The 18386-nt window shown below is 34.7% G+C and overlaps 1 protein-coding gene across 1 annotated transcript in view; it reads left to right on the top strand.

Annotated features, from left to right (window-relative positions):
- The window catches only part of cpo (RNA-binding protein), a 152676-nt gene extending 144291 nt beyond the window's left edge, over window positions 1–8385 (top strand). Inside the window, exons 6-10 of the mRNA XM_090109520.1 lie at window positions 138–282; window positions 978–1105; window positions 2063–2244; window positions 3126–3330; window positions 3818–8385. Coding sequence (XP_089965646.1) covers window positions 138–282; window positions 978–1105; window positions 2063–2244; window positions 3126–3330; window positions 3818–3856 — 699 coding nt within the window. The 3' untranslated portion in view covers window positions 3857–8385. The remainder of the gene's footprint in view (window positions 1–137; window positions 283–977; window positions 1106–2062; window positions 2245–3125; window positions 3331–3817) is intronic.
- Window positions 8386–18386: the final 10001 nt, after the last annotated feature.

The following is an 18386-nucleotide window of genomic DNA, read 5'->3' as shown; positions in this document are numbered from 1 at the left end:
TTCTAGAGTAGTCCCTTTATATCCCAACACGCGACTTTCACTGCCTCCCCTGTGGATACCGTCCACTCGGGCAAGCGGCATACGAACGTTCCATCGTCATTATATCGGAGCGCCGCACCGCTCGCGGCTGTTCACAGCAGGGCGTCCGGTTCGACCCCGACATGCCGCAAACGATTCGGCTGGAGTTCGCTAAAAGCAACACGAAGGTCAGCAAGCCGAAGCCGGCCGTTGCCACAGCCGCGCCAGCTGCACACCCCGCATTGATGCACCCACTCACTGGACGTAAGTACCGCCGTATGCACACACCGCCCCGCGTTCGCTCGATCGTCTACTACCCTAGCACCAAGAATCTAACTACTCTTTGCATAACATCACGAATAAGCATTATACAATTTATACAAATATGTACAGCAATTTGAAAACAAATTATTCTGTTTTTACATTATTATAATTTATGAAACTTTCTTGGTACTATTGTGTCAGGTTAGGAAATGGGAAAACAAAAACTTTACCCGTCTTCCTTCACTACCACTCTTCCCTAACATTTCGTGCACCTAAAGCCATGTTTCTGAATATATTTTCCCTTCTATCAAGTTTTTGTTTTTCCGTTAATCGTAAATGCATCGTTAATACTACATGTAATTTAAATGTTACATGACAAAGAATACAATGACGAAATATCGTGTCGAGCGAACGCAAGTTTGGGCAAGTATCTGTAATCGCTTACACGTACCACGCAAAGCCTGGCTCCGCGAAGCTATTACCTATCAGTCGATCTGTCGGGTTCTTTACTGCTATATACTATAAACTTTCTGAACACATGTTTTCATGATTAGTCACGTTCAGGTTAGAATGGGAAAATGGGGGAATATTTATCTAACATAATGAAAACATGTCAATGATTTTGTAAATATGCCTGAATTTCTTACTGGATCTTACGTGAGGGTTTCGGTGGTAACATTTTTCCATGTGTGCAGACTTAGCCAGCCCATTCTTTCCGGGTGGCGGAGCTGAACTGTGGCATCACCCTCTGGCCTACGGAGGGGAGCTGCCGACGCTGTCGCACGGGTTGGTCCATCCCGCCATCCACCCACAGATGGCGCCCGTGCGTTCCTACCTCTGACTAGCTGCCGCCGATAGGCCACACCACGTGAGTATTTCATGTTAAACAAACTTGTCAATTTTAAATTGAAATAAAAAATCAAAATATTTACGAAAAAGTTTTTGAAAGGTGAAAATCATGAGTTAATTAACACATAATCTTAGACGTATTATTAAAATGAAATTTCAAATTTCGTATAAATACTATAAAAATAATCACAAAACGTTATCCCATCCATCGACACAACATCGTCTATTTTAAAATGATATATCATGCTGGTTAGGATTGTCTAGCGAATGTTGATGGATGGCGTAGCACTTAGCAACGTCCTCAAATTTTTCTTAACTTTAAATGTTTCAAAGGACGAAAAAATTAATTTTCATATACCTGTTTATGAAGCGCTATGAATGTGCATGTTGGATTTACCAATAATACTTTTAGTTGTACATTTATAAACGCAAACTGTAGCGCACTGAATCCAAGGAAATTGCCAGAATTCTGTATGATTAAGTTAAATGGCGGTTATACTATACATTGATTGAACAACCTCTAACTATTATGTGATAACACAAAGCCTTTTTTCAAAGAGTTTTTATAAAAAAAAATGTAATATATAGATTATACATTTTTTATATTATATAGTAGATTTCATTTGAAAATACAGTTTAAAACCTACTTATTATACCAGGTGAAAGGTAAGACGTTAGACGAATTTAGACAGGAGCTTCTACTCATGAAACTGAACAACTTTTGTTCTAAAACTTTGCTGAATTCTTAAAAAAAAATTGGACTTTATAAGGAAACTTCGCTTCGCCAAATTTTTTTCTACGAATTCAGCAAAGTTGTAGAACAAATGTTGTTCAGTTTCATGAGAAGAAGCTGCAGTCAAAATGCGTCTGACGTCTTACCAGTCACCCTGTATACCTACTGGCACTCATCTATACAATCGTATCTGTGCAGACCCCTCTGACGCTGGGCGCGTGCGTGCTGCCGGCGCCCGCGCTGGGCTCGCCCGGCGCCGCGGTGGGCGCGCACCCGCACCCCGCGCACCCGCACACCCCGCACCCGCCCTGCTCCACGCTCTTCGTCGCCAACCTGGGCCAGTTCGTGTCGGAGCACGAGCTCAAGGAGATATTCAGCAGGTACGAACCGTAGCAGATCTATGGAGTCAACTGGAAACGTCCCGCAGATATACTTTTTGTTTTCAATAGTTAGAAAATTGTTCTAAATTGTAAAATATTTAATGATTGGAGGTAAGGTTTATTTCCGAAATAGTGAGTCTATAGGGTATTTTGGAAAGTATTAATTTATAGATGCTATATTTATTTTATCAGAATCGATTATATTGTATATAAAAAGTGGTACATATTATTTATTATAAAAATTTCCAGTTGATATCCACCTTATCCACGAAGTCTGCATGACCACACGGCATATATAAAAAATTATAATTATGCAATATAAGAATAATTTTATTAACGTATGATGTGTCTTTCACAGTGCATGTTGCACCAAGTATCACGAGATTCCAGTATTGGACTCAAATAATTATCTCGATCATCTCGCACAAACATGAAGAATGACCAAGTAAATATTCTTAGTTTGCGCGAGATATAAGCCTGCACCCGTATCACCTCTAGCATGACATCAACATTATATGTACACGTTACATAGCTGATAGCACCGATGATCACATTACTATACTGACCGCATTGCACTGTCACGACAAACAATTATTCCAAATTTATTTTTGATCAGTCGATATCAAATTAGTCCGCTTCAGATATGATTTAAATTTATTTTGCAACGTATTAACTATACACATTCGTAACGGCCTATACTAGTTTACAAGCGCGCTTTGTCCCGTCATTTAATTCGGCTTCATATAATCAAATACATATCGGCATCACTGGCCGAGAAGTCACTGGCACAAGAGGCATCCTTAAGACCTCAGTACATAGTCGAACATGCAACACACGAGGCGAGAGGGGATACGAGTGTGGGCACATTATAATGATGGCAGCTGTCCGGGGTTCTCGCGTTTGCGGCTTCTGACCGGTGGAGGTGGTTCTGGCCCGGTGGCCTTCGTCGACTTCGTTAGCGCAAGCGAAGCGGCGGGCGCCATGGCCCGGCTGCAGGGCGCGCTGCTTCTCAGCTCGGAGGGGCCGATACATCTCGAATACGCGAGGCATAAGTTGGCTCACAACGGCTGGATACTCGCACATGAAGTATGCACGCGCACCGTTTGCTAATACGCAGGCGCGGATACGGGCCCGATGCAATCCTCCACCCTTCAAACTTAATTACGCAATATTTCTTCATAAAACCGATCTCCTTGCGCGATATTGAAAATTTACCCCACCTGACGGGAACCCGTATCCGCACCTGCCTCTTCAAATACTACACTGTTTCGTATTGCTACAATCGATTTACATTGTAATTAATCATAATTAAAAATATCCAGTTCTCATAAAAACCGTGTGGTATAAAAATTAACAAAACTCTTTGGACTCCACGTCTCTTTTAAAAGTACGTGATATTTATTCGATCCGAAGTTATAAGGATTCCAAAGTTTATAAAGTATCGTCTCTGAAATAAAATCACTCGCACCGTGCACATAGTTCTAAACTAAACCGCTTCGTATCGAGTACTGTTGAATGCAATTAAATAAAGATTTAGCAAAAGTTTTCGATGTCTAAAGTTTTCTTTTATTAGCAGGGAGCCAAAGGGGGAGAAGAGGTCGAACAGCATTAGTTCGTTCGTGGCTCTCGGCACTTGACAACCAGCTCACTGAGGGACGCGCAATCTTTATCCTCTGAACTATATCCAACCCAGAAACACGGCAATGGAAGATGGAGCTCGCACAAGCAATCTCACATATCCATCGTACTATAACTTACAATAAATCAAGTCCAAACATTCTAAAGTCAAAATCCTAACTGTTCTTCTTTGAAATTGTATTCTTACTCCGTTTCTTTAAATTTGACTCTAGAATTTTGTACTTGAAATAATTAATATGTATGCTACGTGTGCTCGTCTTCTGTATGTTTATGTTTTTCTAGTACCAGCGTCAGAGGGTGGTGTATTATGTTGATACCAAATTTAGCATAAAAGATTTATTTTATTAATTAACATTCCACTTTTATTGTTTACCGTTTGCAATGAAATATTTTAATATATAAAATTATTTTTTTTGATGAACTATGTTTAATGTATAATGTTCTTTTTTGTGTAATATTAGATTTATTTACAACTAACTTATTGTATGGGAATGTTTTGTATGTTTCTAGGCCGAAGTTTCAACTGAGAGGATTTGTTATGATTGTAGAGTAATATCAGAAATAAAACATTTTAGGATATATCTCATTCGAATAAGCTAAAAACCAAAGGTGCCCTTCATAGAAAGATTACGTTTTGTTAAATAAATATTTCAAGTTGAATGATTTTTAATAAAAGTTGTATTTTAATAAATAACGATACTTTTGTTTTAGTCTCGATAATATTAGTATATTTAAATGAATTTCATGACTATTTCAAATTATATTTACCTAATGCTTTTCTTAGTGATTTTTATAATGTTCGAACACTCGTTAAAGCGCTGGCACTTTAGTGTTGGTCTTTCGATCCTTTCTATGTGTAAATGGATATATGCAATAAATGTAAAAGTAATAAGATAGTGACGCCCCTTGGTGCCGCTTACTGTGAAGTGCAATACGATTCTGAACTCTCGAAGCCCGACTTCGGGACCACTTGCATCGTATCATTCTGTTACAAGTTTTAGAACTAGTGAAAACCAAAGAGGAACTCTACTGGTCTCCTTTAGTCGGTCGATCGATCCGGTCGTACTTAACCACTCTACACATTAACATTTATGACCCCTCAATATTTCACTAGCTCTATAACTCAATTCTTGTTTTAAGTACTTATGTCTTGTGCCTTGCAAAACTTTTTCCACGAGTTATGTTCAACCTTTCTTGTGTGTGTCTGTTACCTCTCGTATACGATGCGGTGTTGTCGAGATCAGTTCAGTGTTGCGAGAATTTAGCATTGGCCTTATAAGATTAAATAAATAAATGTAATCGTAATGTTAGACGTAATTAACTGGCGACTCGCCATGCTGAATAGTGAAATGATTATTCTACTTGCATGCTTTGACGAGCTTCTTGGTAATAATCTTATTAAACAAATAGTAGATACTTTTACTGTGTAACCTTTAGGTCAATACTATATTAATTAGGTAAGGGTATTTATTGTAGACGATCAGCATAGTTACATTAATATTTAATAAAGTTATTCATACATAATAATTAAACAATGTAATGAAGTTAAATTACTGGAGTGTTAGGTGTAACTGAAATGAAAAAATTAATATATTTTTATTTTTAGCTAGTTGAGTGTCGCAGGCGAATGGACTCAGTTACCTAAATGTCTAACGCGGTGACGAGAAAGTACATTTCGTTCCGACATAGCAATAAACCAAAAATAAAATCTTAATGTTATATTATAGTTGCCTAGAAACGTATTCTGCTGTAACATGTAAAAATTATATAAAAAAAAGTAAAAAAAAATATATCCCTGCATAGGCTAATTATTAAGGTTTCGGATGTTCTGACAAAATTGACGCGACAATTCGATGTGTACACGTGTCGTGTTGAATTTTCTGTAAGTGAATTCTTATGAAAAAATTCTTAGTCAATATATATAGAAATATTGTCAATTTTTAAAAGAAAACTTAGCAAAATTTTATACGTTGTTTATAGTGATCGATAAATGTGTAACATACCGAACGTCATGGCGTATACACCAAAGATAAGCGATTTACATAACTTTAATACTAACCTCAGAACGAACCAAACATTATTTGTAGGCGCACGTACTGGCGGGAATGAGAGATATAAAATATTCCAATTTCCTACACCGGAGACCTGGGCGGAGGCATGTACCTTATAAGGAAAACCTTTTTTGAATATCACTTATAATGATCTGCGTTTTTCTCTACTAATATATAAATAGTTTATAAATTATCTGTGGTTTGTATTATAAGCTACATCACTTCGCCAGACAACATTCATGTGACGAAAACCTTTTGAGTATGTAAAAAATCGTTAAATCGCTGTCATTTCTATTGTATGTACTAAGTCAATGTTTACTTATTTAATTCGATATATTGTAATGCTAATTCGTATGTAAGTGATTGTGTAATAGTGTAGTAGCGATCTCCCATACCTCCGGCCACGGTGACCGCTCACGCAACTTTTGAAATACAACGAAACTTTTATACCTGTCACTCGCTTTCATAGAGGCTATTGTTGTAAAACTTCTTGTTATCCATCCTTGAGTGTATGCATGTTCCTAATGTTGATTAAGTGTGAGTTAATAGTAATTTCTATTACAATGTTTACGCACACTTACCCAAGTTTAAGAGCACAGTTTACAGTATTTTTTTCAAGTCTTTCATGTTTAGATATTGTTATAAAATTTTCGTCAATATTCCATATCTAATAGTAATGTTCGTATTTGATAATCTTGTATGCGTGTAGTTGCGTTGCGCAGCGGTCGCCGCGCCGCAAGATTCCGTCCAACACTCTGTAGCGTAAGAGACGTCCAGTGGCTGCGGCACGGCTACGTCACCTATTGCGGGACTACTCGATACATATCATCGTGTAATATTAATGTAATTAGAGATAATCAAACGGTTTCATAGAGACGTTTATTCTGTATCCTTGTCTACTTCTCGCGATGCAATCGGCTACATGTCACGCTAACGGTATCGACTTTACGTTAACGGAGTTCTCGCTTGGCGGCTAATTTCACCTTGAATATTTCAGCTTGTACGGAACGGAATTATTTAGCGAAGATCGAATTAGTCGGTGAACAAACGGGTGAATGCGATGCGATGAATAATGTATGTTTGTTTGCGACATCGAGTGGAGCGGAAGCGTGTCGACTGAGCCGCGTGACATTGGCCCGCATGTGATAGGGTAGGGCTAGGGGTGTAGCATCGCCTTGCAACGTAGGTTAAGTGAAGCGGTATCACACAAACGCCGTGCATCGGAAACATATCAATTCTGTGCCCCTTAATAAAATTAGCTAATAACTAACGTAAGAAATACATATGAATAGCATAAAGAAACAAAATAATCGTTCGGAGTATTTAATACATACTAAGTGTTGTTTTCGCACGCGGAGAGAGTTATCATGCGATTAGATTATGTTTTCGAAATATGGTTGACATAGTACCCGAGTAGTGTCGCGCAATTTTTTTTAATTATTATTTAAACTTATCGCAAATAGTCTTAATGTTATTTTTATTGTTATTATAGGCTAATCAAATGGCTTAATTACTAAAATAATTTCTAAATGTTCGCTTTCATATTCAGTATTAATGAACGTGTTTCTTTTAAAAGTTCGGTGACGCGAGATAACGTCTCTGAAAACTTATTTGTATATCGAGCAAAATCATACAAAATATTTAAATTAGTGGTTAATTGTTAGATTTGTGTGACTTGGATTATTTAAAGCTTTTAGAGCAATGGTAAAGTGTTATTGTGGTTTAAGAAAAAAAAAACATAATGACATTGTAAAAATAGTGATAAATTTAGCTTAATTGTATCATTATTATGACTTTTATAGATGTTCATTAATTTTCATTTCTTACTTCATTGACTATTGTCGCATTGGAGACGTCATTGTTAATTCAAATAAATTTGAGCTGATCCTCAATGGAAGTTTTTATTCGTACATCCCTCCGTTTTCGGCGCCGATCAGTCTCCAAATTGAAATCTGAACAGAGCTAATAAATCTTCGCTGATTGTACAAATTTTCATTTCTCTCAATCTGAGTGAGTACAATCAAAGAGTCTACTTTTAATATTTTTCTTATATGAGATCTATTATTTATTAGAGAACTTGTTCGTTATTTTGTCAACCTCTTTGTAATATTGAAATCTAGTAATTAATATTAATATGTGTCTAGATTAGGATAACCGAGATTAGAATAATTATATTATTGACGGTTGAGCTTTGACTTTTGCTTTGTAGAGATGCTTCGATACGTCCTCTTGTAAAACGAGTTTTATCAATTATTATAATTCTTTAATATATTAAGATCAATGTTTAAACAAATTGGTTTTACATAGACGACGTAGACTATTGCGGGTAAATCGCTATGAATTCTTACTTTTGATGATAATTTATTTTATGGCAGTGTTGTATTTATGTTATGATTAGTTTTAAAGCATTATAGGGTCCAAAGATTGGGAATAAACATTATGTGAGAAATTATGATTCTTGTTTCTTTGCGATAGTTCAATCGGCCCTTCACACTGGAAGTGTGTACCAAAACCTTTTCTAATTACTCTATGAATATTTGAGTTCCCTAACTAGCGATAGATGGAGTGGTTAAGTTTTACAAAGGGGAGGGTAAGATATACAACAACGCGCCCTGCAGGCGTCTCATTATTTTAAAAATATTTAAGTATTTACTCTTAAATTCAACATAGCAAAAGAGCAAAATAAATAACTCATTATCTCAATACTAAAAAATGAGAGTAAAAAAGTCAAAGGGGAAAGAAGTAATTACTTAACCGATTTTACAAATTTGTATACTAAAAGCCTGCAACTGCAACAGATTCAATAAAACAAAATGTTAACACAGAAAAGAGCAACACTTTACACACAGGCAGTAAACTCTTCTTAGTTACACGTAGTCACCGCAAGAGGCGGTAATTATTTAGACAATTTGAACTTACTGTGACCTCATTTTAAGACCTCGAGCAAATTAGTAGGAGAAGCATTAATATAACATTATCCCCAAACTTACACTTCTCGGCTAACGTGATATTACGTAGTTACACTATGTGCTAATTAATTTGCTCTGGATTTTCTTAATGAGTTCGATGTTGGCGAGGTAAAACGTCTTGTGGATCGTGGAACATGGAGTTTCGTGTTGATAGTAAGTATTTGACAACAAAATTGTGATGGATATACTTCTTAAGTATATAAGTATTATTTAAGAAAATGTTATATTTATATTAGGAAAAGTAGACTATAATGTCTAATGATTATGGAAATTTAATGGATGATTTGGTTGCTTCTAGTACACTATAGAATTGATTTTATTGTAGCTTTTAAATTTTAATATTTATCAAAGCTTTTAAAATGTTTGTCAATTACTGTGGCAAAGCGAAGCGAGGGCTAGGGTACCTAGTAATAGTTTGTGGACTTTTAGATCTTAAAGTGGAAAAATATAGAAGTTTCTTAGAGTGATGAAAAAAATATAGATATAAATAAATGACTCAATATTTTTTCACCCAATGTTATAAAAACACAATATAATGTACATGTCCACACACAAAAAAACAATATTCATCACGCAATATTTTTCCAGTCGCGGGGATCGAACCCACCCTCGCCTTTATTGGTCAGTGACCCTGAGAACCCCATAATTCGTCAAATCAGGTGAATATTATATTCGCCTTTGAATAAGTTTTTATAAACGAACTTGTATAGAATTGAAAAAAATCTTACATCGACCTCTGAAGAAAACGCTTGGGGCTTAATTAAGCTTATTATTATCTGTTTGATTCAAAACAGTCTTGCTACTACATATTGTTCGTAAGCTAAGGCAGAATAACGACTGGCTGGATAATGCTGAAGGACTATGGTGTAAGTATGGTATATTCACTGATGCATCCTACAAATGGACTTTGGACCATGTATTATCAGTTAAAGAATCATAATAGTTTATTATTTCATTCACAATCTTTATGATTACCTACTCATAATTACACATTATAAGTAAAAGCTTGCAAGAGATTCAAACAATACAATATTTTTCCAAAAAAACACATACAGCAATAAGAGATACGAAATTTTTCTATAACAAGAAAAAACTGCATACATTACTTCATATATGTAGAAACGACTTTTATACCAAAGTTAACTACAGCAAAATGCAAGTGCGCTCTCAGTTCGAATTAAAGAAATGGGTGTAAGTATATTCCAACTGCATTATTTTTACCGCATACAATGAACTGAATAGCTTAACTAACAATAAGAAGTAGCTACATTGCATTGAGAGTTCAGTTATGTTTCCCGAGAGAGGTAACTTTTAAAGGACTGTGTCTACTTCACAAATTGCCTGGTCTCTATTCTGTACACTCGTTAAGCAGTTTGCAATGCGTACGTTCTACTTTAATTAAACTTTATAATATTATACAGTCAAGGGTTTTGTGAATTATATATTCCGGGATCATCATTACAAATAGTAATTTGACCTAATCCCGCAAATATAGTGGAAACTAATGTGAATATTCAAACATTGGGATTGAATTGATAGCGTATTTTAATGATAATGGAATTAATACTAGTGATACAGAACTAATGATTGATTTAAATGCAAATAATGTTATTTGTGTCGAGCGACCACTGCTGTTTGTTGCTTTAAAAATAGTTACCATGTACAATAATTACTTAAGCAGTATTAATAAAATGGGATAGGTATATTTTCATTTGCATTATTTCACAAAGAAGGCAGTTTCCTTTTCTATTAGAAAAGAAATGATTTTGGTTTACGACCCCAATATACGGCATTAAAGAAAAAAAATGTTTTCTATAGAACAAATTAACCAAACGGACAGAAGGACAGACTTCGAAAAATACACAGTTTTAATTTTTCATTACAACACAAAAGCTTTTGTACTTGCTTCGCCCGCTTGCATATTTTATACGCTCAAAACTTTACAAATACGCTGGAACTGAAGTTATAAATTCAGAAATACCTACAGAAATTCAGTTTTATACTTAAATATAGTTTTATTATACATAGTTACTGGGGAAATTTGATTCATTAAGGTCTTTTAATCAAATCAGGCCAAGTTGAATTATTGGATATAGGAAAATGATAACACATTGTTAAACATAGATATATGTCTAAGTAAGATGAACCTTTACTATATCAGGTACCTAAGTAAAAAGCCTTATTTTTATAGAAAAAAGTTTACCATTCTTAAATCCTTACCGACATACGAATATATCATAAAGAATAGAATAAATATGCAGCCTCATCATATTCATCTGATACAGTTCCTAGTATCTAAGTGACATATCACACTAGCGGATTGCGAGCGGTTTCAAAGCGGAGCGGGTGCGCAACGAATACGTTGCGGGCGCGCAACGAACACGCCGCGGATGCGCAGCGAACACGTCGCGGAATAGAAGCGTCGACGCCATTTTGTATACTCTCGCACAAAAGCCAGCTCTTCCGCCTTGCCTAACTTCCATTCAATATTTCCATCGTTTCTGTAGCACTCAATTTTTTAACCGTACTGTGGAAATGCACTTACTTAACTAAAGATGTAATAGTAACAACTGGAGTTGTTAAAAAAGGTGCTATAAAATTGAATTACTAGGACTAGTGAGTTGCTGGTTGCTTGATAAAATTTTCTACTCACTGCTACCTATTTACCTAATAATAAGATAGACCTGTTTTAGTTAAGGAGCTTTAACATTTATTTCACTAATGAACTTTCTTTATGAGCAATTAAGTTATCTGATTGCATTTCGACCAAGATTTAATGGATAAAAAAATACCCTAAACATTAACATGTTATGAAACTCGTAAAAAATAATGATCTCATAATCATTATACTATCACAAGTTTTAAGTAACAACCAGCACGGATTCCATTTTGTTAATGAGTGTACATGACTGCGACGTAAACGTTGCGCATCTGCCACGCGTCCGAAACGAATTCGCTGCGCAACCGCGGCGTGTTCGTTGCGCGCCCGCAACGTATTCGTTGCGCACCCGCTCCGCTTTGAAACCGCTCGCAATCCGCTAGTGTGATATGTCACTTAGTTAAGAGATATACTAAACGTAACGTAATATTAAAAACAAGTAAAAGTTTTACCATAACATATAAAATAAAAAAAATAGGTATAAATATTTCATTTTTTGTCTAAATCACGCCTTGACACCGAGTTCTATAAAGATCGAATACGTAATACTTTAAATACCTATCTTACAAATATTCGACTGTATACCAACCATAAACATCTACACTTGTATATTCTGTTATAATGTGCTAAATATTGCTCTCCTATGTTTATACCAATCATATACATCTCTGTACGTTTCTATATATAAGTGTACCCCAAAAACAAATCGAGAACGAGCGACGCTATGCACTAAAAGTTTAAATGATCGACGTTAATTAGCGTCAAACTGTCTAAAATGAGTGTGTGTGCATTAGATATAAAGTAATACGGAGTTCATAGTAATTTCAACTAAACCACAATTCAGTAGATAGGGTAGCGGTCACGAAAGTGCAGCACAATGCATTTCCAATACCATTGAGAGTTTCAACCGTGATAATAACAGAACCTAGCTGCTATTTAGATATCGCTACAACCTAAGCAGAAATTTAACCGACCACCATTTTCTCTTTGACTCCACAATGATTTTAAATTGTTTCATACTGAACTATTTAGTTTGGGTATCCGTTTGCAACTGAATGTTTTTTTAGCTAAATGTTAAATACATATTTAAAGCTTTTAGTATTTTCATTAATCCTGTGAGTTCACTAGTCAATGTTTACTCATATATAGCAAAAGAAGAAATATTAATATTAAATCTAAACTGATGAAAATAATATATCTTTTGATAGATGTTTGTCTATAGTTTAAAACTAAACAAACAGCATCCCGTCTTTAATGAAATGGAGAGGAGTTTGTGTTTATTTTACATTAATTTGAAAATTGGATAATTGATTTTCTGGAATTTGTTGTTGATAATCAGCTGTTTAAACATCGCTAGGCCATGATATTTTCACTTGACTAATCCATTTTTAATGCACAAGCAAGCTCTATTAAATAATCCGATAAAGGCCAAAGCAAAACAAAATCAGAAACCGAAAATAATGCTGTTTAATCTCTTAACACTTTAATGCTATTGACTGGAGTAAACGTTAATATACGTTTTAAAATCCAATGTGGTTTTCATCTAGACAAAAACATTAAAAACAGTAAATGATAATAAATCGTCGCTGATTAACATCGTCGGAATAAAATATGAGCCGAGGCCACATCAAACAGAAACGCAGTGTCGCGTCCAACGTTGTTTACAAAGTATATAAAATAAAGTAAACATTTAACATATTTAGCTCTGAATTCCCGCTTGCAAATGAAATTAAACTTGTATTTGCAATCAACTATATACATTGGAGTTGCGGAAAATGCACAAGAATGTTCTCTATAAAAGTCATGACACGAACATGACGAGTATTATTTTTCATATGCTTGTTTAGTATGAAACAAATTGAAGTTGCGGAATTTAATAAGCAGTGAAAGATTTCCGTAAATACTCGGTAAGTTCGCCGTAAAAGATAATAAATAAGTTGAATCATGTTATGAATGATGTAGGTAATAAAGTTAATTTGTGAGAAATTATGAAATTATTTATTTTAAATCTTGCACATGTTATAAGATGATATGAGTATATAATATATACTCTCAAGTCTCTAACTAAATTAATGGGATTAAAAAAGAGACGAAACAATGAAAAGGAAATGATCAAATCCTGAAATTATAACAATCTTATTGTTTTCTTCATTTTATTTTATTATGTCTTTGTCAAATAGATAAAGAATTTCAATTATCAGCTATATGAAAAATAATCCAGTAGATTAATCCAAACTATTTATTCTTCCTCAACATCTTTCATTTTCACTGTAGCACCATAACATTTCGTCAATTTCGGTACCTATATTTTTCTTTTAAAGTGCAACAACATCATCAACGCAGGCTATTCAACTAAAATAGTAAAGCCAACATTACTCAACAGTTCAGCTCTATTCAACGATTCCGTGCCATGAAGTCCAAACTGAGAAATGAAAAAAAAACGAAGTGCGCTCAGTGAAAAGCGAAGTTAACTGGAAAGCTTTGTTTACATGTTTCGGTTTTGAAATTGTGGACTGCTCCGGACCGCACCCGGTTGTTTTAATTAAATTCGTATTGAATAACACTTAGTGCACATTGGAATTTCCAAATGAATGGATCTCGTCGATGTAGCAAATAAAAGCGGCCTGATTAAACGAGATTCCCTTTTTTATTACAAAGTATTGAGGACCAATGCGTTGTAAGCGTAAATGGTATTGATGCTCGAATGAAAAACATTAATATGTACCTATGTACACAAGCAATGTGCGAGTGAAGGCGCGCAAACGTTTAATACATTCATTGGACTGTAGTAAACGTTCGTAATAAATCTGAATGGCTTTGATGGTTCTCTCATTGAATTCTACCATTGCTAATCGATAAAAAATATTCCTACGTTCAAACTAACATTCGCTTAATAAATGAAATCAAATATCAAAATATATGGTCTGCAGAAATAATTTGTAGTAGGCTACATTTAATATAATGGGTAGGTAATGTGTTCATAATAATATAAGACAAAAAGGAAACCTTTATTCTAAAGGTAAGTATGGCAAATTACAAAACAATCTAAATCCTATCAAATGGAACTGTCTCGGTATCCAAAGGGGGATCGAATCACAAACGTAGAAACCAGAACCATTTAGGGGAAGGGGAAAACAATAAGCTAATCACGTATTGAACAAACCGAGCACTTAACTATCTGACTAAAGTTGTCTAGAGCACTGGAATATTCCAGAAGATATTGTGCTTTGGTTAAACAGCAATACTTAAGCTAAACGTTCAACACCAGCACTAAAACAGACTTGAAATGTGAAAGAGCGGCAGAAGCGTACGTGAAACACAAAGTTCGGGATCCCGTACGCGTTTGGGTGAAATGCGGTGTTGTGTACACGAATATCAAGTGGCGTGGCGCAGCCCGCGACGTGACGTCACGTGCCGCTCCCCTATCATGAATACACGGATACTGCAACTGAAACATTTTAACTAATGAGGAATTTTATTTGAAACGCCAATCCACATTCGGAACGTTCAATGTTTATTCACAAAAATTTCGCAGCGTCAATAGCTTTTGATCTTTCTACTCGACGATAATTGTTGACTTGTAAATCGTTCTCACTATTTTATAGTGATGAATACACGAATTGCTGTGTGTATTTCCGATTAAAACGGTCGGTTTTGTTCATAAAAAAGAGAAATTGCACGCAAAAATAACGCATGCATACATAAAGAGGATTAAATGTATTCTGTAGTAGCATAATATTAATAAGTTCACAGTTTCAATTTTTAAGTTTATGGTGGAAGCTCTTGTATAAAAGTGATATTTAAATGAATTATTATAAACAGACGAAAAGAAGAAAGCCTCTATTTCATTTATACAGGGTGTCCCAAAAAGTAGTGATATACTGGAGCTGGGAGGTAGAGGAATTAGAGGGCTATCCGAATCACCCCCATGTGTGTTATGCGATTTTTCGTACTTTCGGAGTTATGACGTTTTTTTCAATTTTTCATCTATCGCCGAGTACGATCAAATTTTTATTTATGGTGACGTGAATTATTGCGCTAGATACTTGATTTTTTTTGTGTGCTAAGCTGAAAGATAGGCCAATTCAGTATGGTAACATTTACTATCGTTAGATCTTCGAATGGAATAAAAAAAGAATTAAATGCCAAGAAAGATAAAATTACCCAGTATGCTCATAAATTTAAGGGCCCATAAAAAAATAAAATCACATAAAAAAGGTTTTCCATTTGGCTTTTAAAAACTTGCTCTATCGATCAGGTAGCTACCCTAAAAATTTCATTTTATTATTCAGAAGGGTTCAATCGAAAAATTGAAATCTAAATGTGGTAAGTGCAAAATTTTTATTAACATGATGATCACTAAAACCAATAAATAGGTGTTTAATTACCAGAATTTTTTTAAAATAGCCCCGCTGTTGCTCAATGCAAGTGCGACATCACCGTAAAAAGTTGTCTTTTAAATGTCTGAATGCTCTTTTATCATTTTTAATGGTTTCTTCTGCTACTATGAATTTCCGGGTTATTTCGTCCAAATTGTGGCAGTCTCTCGTCTTTGTAGTATCCCCACGGAAAAAAATCAATAGGGTTTATGTCCGGAGACCGTGGAGGCCAGGCTAAAGGGCAAAAATACCCTGAAAGATGGATTGGTCGTTGCAGCCTGCGCATGCGCCGGTGACGCCTGCTTTAAAGCCTGGCCTCCACGGTCCCTCGACCTAAACCCCATTCATTTGTTTCAATGGGGATACTAAAAAGACCTCGGCTACTTGAGAGAATGCCACAATTTGGACGAAATAACCCGGAAATTCATAGTAGCAGAAGAAACCATTAAAAATGATAAAAGAGCATTCAGACATTTAAAAGACAACTTTTTACGGTGATGTCGCACTTGCATTGAGCAACAGCGGGGCTATTTTAAAAAAATTCTGGTAATTAAACACCTATTTATTGGTTTTAATGATCATCATGTTAATAAAAATTTTGCACTTACCACATTTAGATTTCAATTTTTCGATTGAAGCCTTCTGAATAATAAAATGAAATTTTTAGGGTAGCTACCTGATCGATAGAGCAAGTTTTTAAAAGCTAAATAGAAAACCTTTTTTATGTGATTTTATTTTTTTATGTGCCCTTGAAGTTATGAACATACTGGGTAATTTTATCTTTCTTGGCATTTAATTCTTTTTTTTATTCCATTCGAAGATCTAACGATAGTAAATGTTACCATACTGAATTAGCCTATATTTCAGCTTAGCACACAAAAAAAATCAAGCATCTAGCGCAATAATTCACGTCACCATAAATAAAAATATCATCGTACTCGGCGATAGATGAAAAATTGAAAAAAATGTAATAACTCCGAAAATACAAAAAATCGCATAACACACATGGGGGTGATTCGGATAGCCCTCTTCGTCCTCTACCTCCCAGCTTCCGTTCATCACTACTTTTTGGGACACCCTGTATAATAAATTCCTTACAATTTCATATAATGTATTGTTTGATTGTACCTATACCTACCACACAAGGAAAAAATAGATTAACGATCGATACATTAATTGTTCTATTATTATGATCCCTGTCGGGTTAATAATAAATAATCAACAGTTTATTTTTAATATATACACACCTATTATTTTCGGGTTTACTCAATTACTTATCTCTAAGCAGTTCAAAGGCAAAGGCCTAAACGGCCACGTCCTGAGAAGACGAGTTAATACAATCAATCACTCACTATTACCTATATAGGATATACGTTAATTAATGCTTTGATTTACTGAAAATATTACAATGTATTACGGTTCTATGTAACATAACAAAACAATTCGGTTCTATGTAACTTACTCTTCAATCACATTTTTTTTATATGTCTTTATCTCAGTTCAATCGGAACACAGCAAGAGCTAACAGCTAAACAACGTTCAAATAAAGCCTGTAATCGAATGAATACGTTACAAAACTATTAACAGTTTAGAAAACAAGTTTCAAATAACGTAACTAGTTTCGGACATTGTAAAATACGCGGATTCTTTTTATTGCAGTAACATGATATTCCTCTTGCAAACAGTCAACAGAAAATTGCCTGTCAAATTTTTCATTTGTATGCACCCGTTGTTTCAAAACGATGTTTATTTCTCATTTAATAACTATGCTTTCTGCCGGTTTCAGCAATTTCAATACATTTTAACTAATTCTTCTTTGTCAATACCAACTTTTTCACATTTTTAGCTTTTCTACATTCTATGCAGTTCTCTGCAGTATTTTATTATAATATAGCCGCTATAAAAACTATTCAAGTAATTAGATAATATTAAATACTTAAGTTGAGGTTATTTGACTTAGTTTGAAACTTAAAAAAGCTTGTACAAGAAATGCTAGGGCTAATCTTTTCATCTCGTTATACAAAAAACATTATTTTGGAATTCTAAATGGCACACCCCAAAACGTTTTCCTCAAATGAAATTATTTCATTAATAAAATTCACGAAACACCAGAAGGATATAGAAAGATGTAAATGAAAGCCTCCTCAAAACATTTGTTTAATGAAATTCCGCGACTAGGAATCCTCCAATTATTCAAATATTGTTTAAATTTCCATTCAAAGAATATCCAATCGTAAGCGAAAAGTTTTTATAATAAATAAATGGTCTGGTTTCCAATATCAAGTAATACTGGAAATATAATTTTTGTCTCATCTCTGGAATTAGTAACGATACAACAGAGTAGAATAAGTATGAGAACGCAAATTGCGACCTTATTATTTAGAAATAGAATAGATATTTAAATGCAAAAAACCAGCTTGAATATAAAACCACTTCGTAGCTAATT

Source organism: Colias eurytheme, chromosome 14, assembly GCF_061535395.1.
Source record: "Colias eurytheme isolate Ceu_HAF_F1 chromosome 14, ilColEury1 Martin Lab GWU primary, whole genome shotgun sequence".
Taxonomy (NCBI): domain Eukaryota; kingdom Metazoa; phylum Arthropoda; class Insecta; order Lepidoptera; family Pieridae; genus Colias; species Colias eurytheme.
This window is presented reverse-complemented; position numbering and strand designations above follow the sequence as displayed.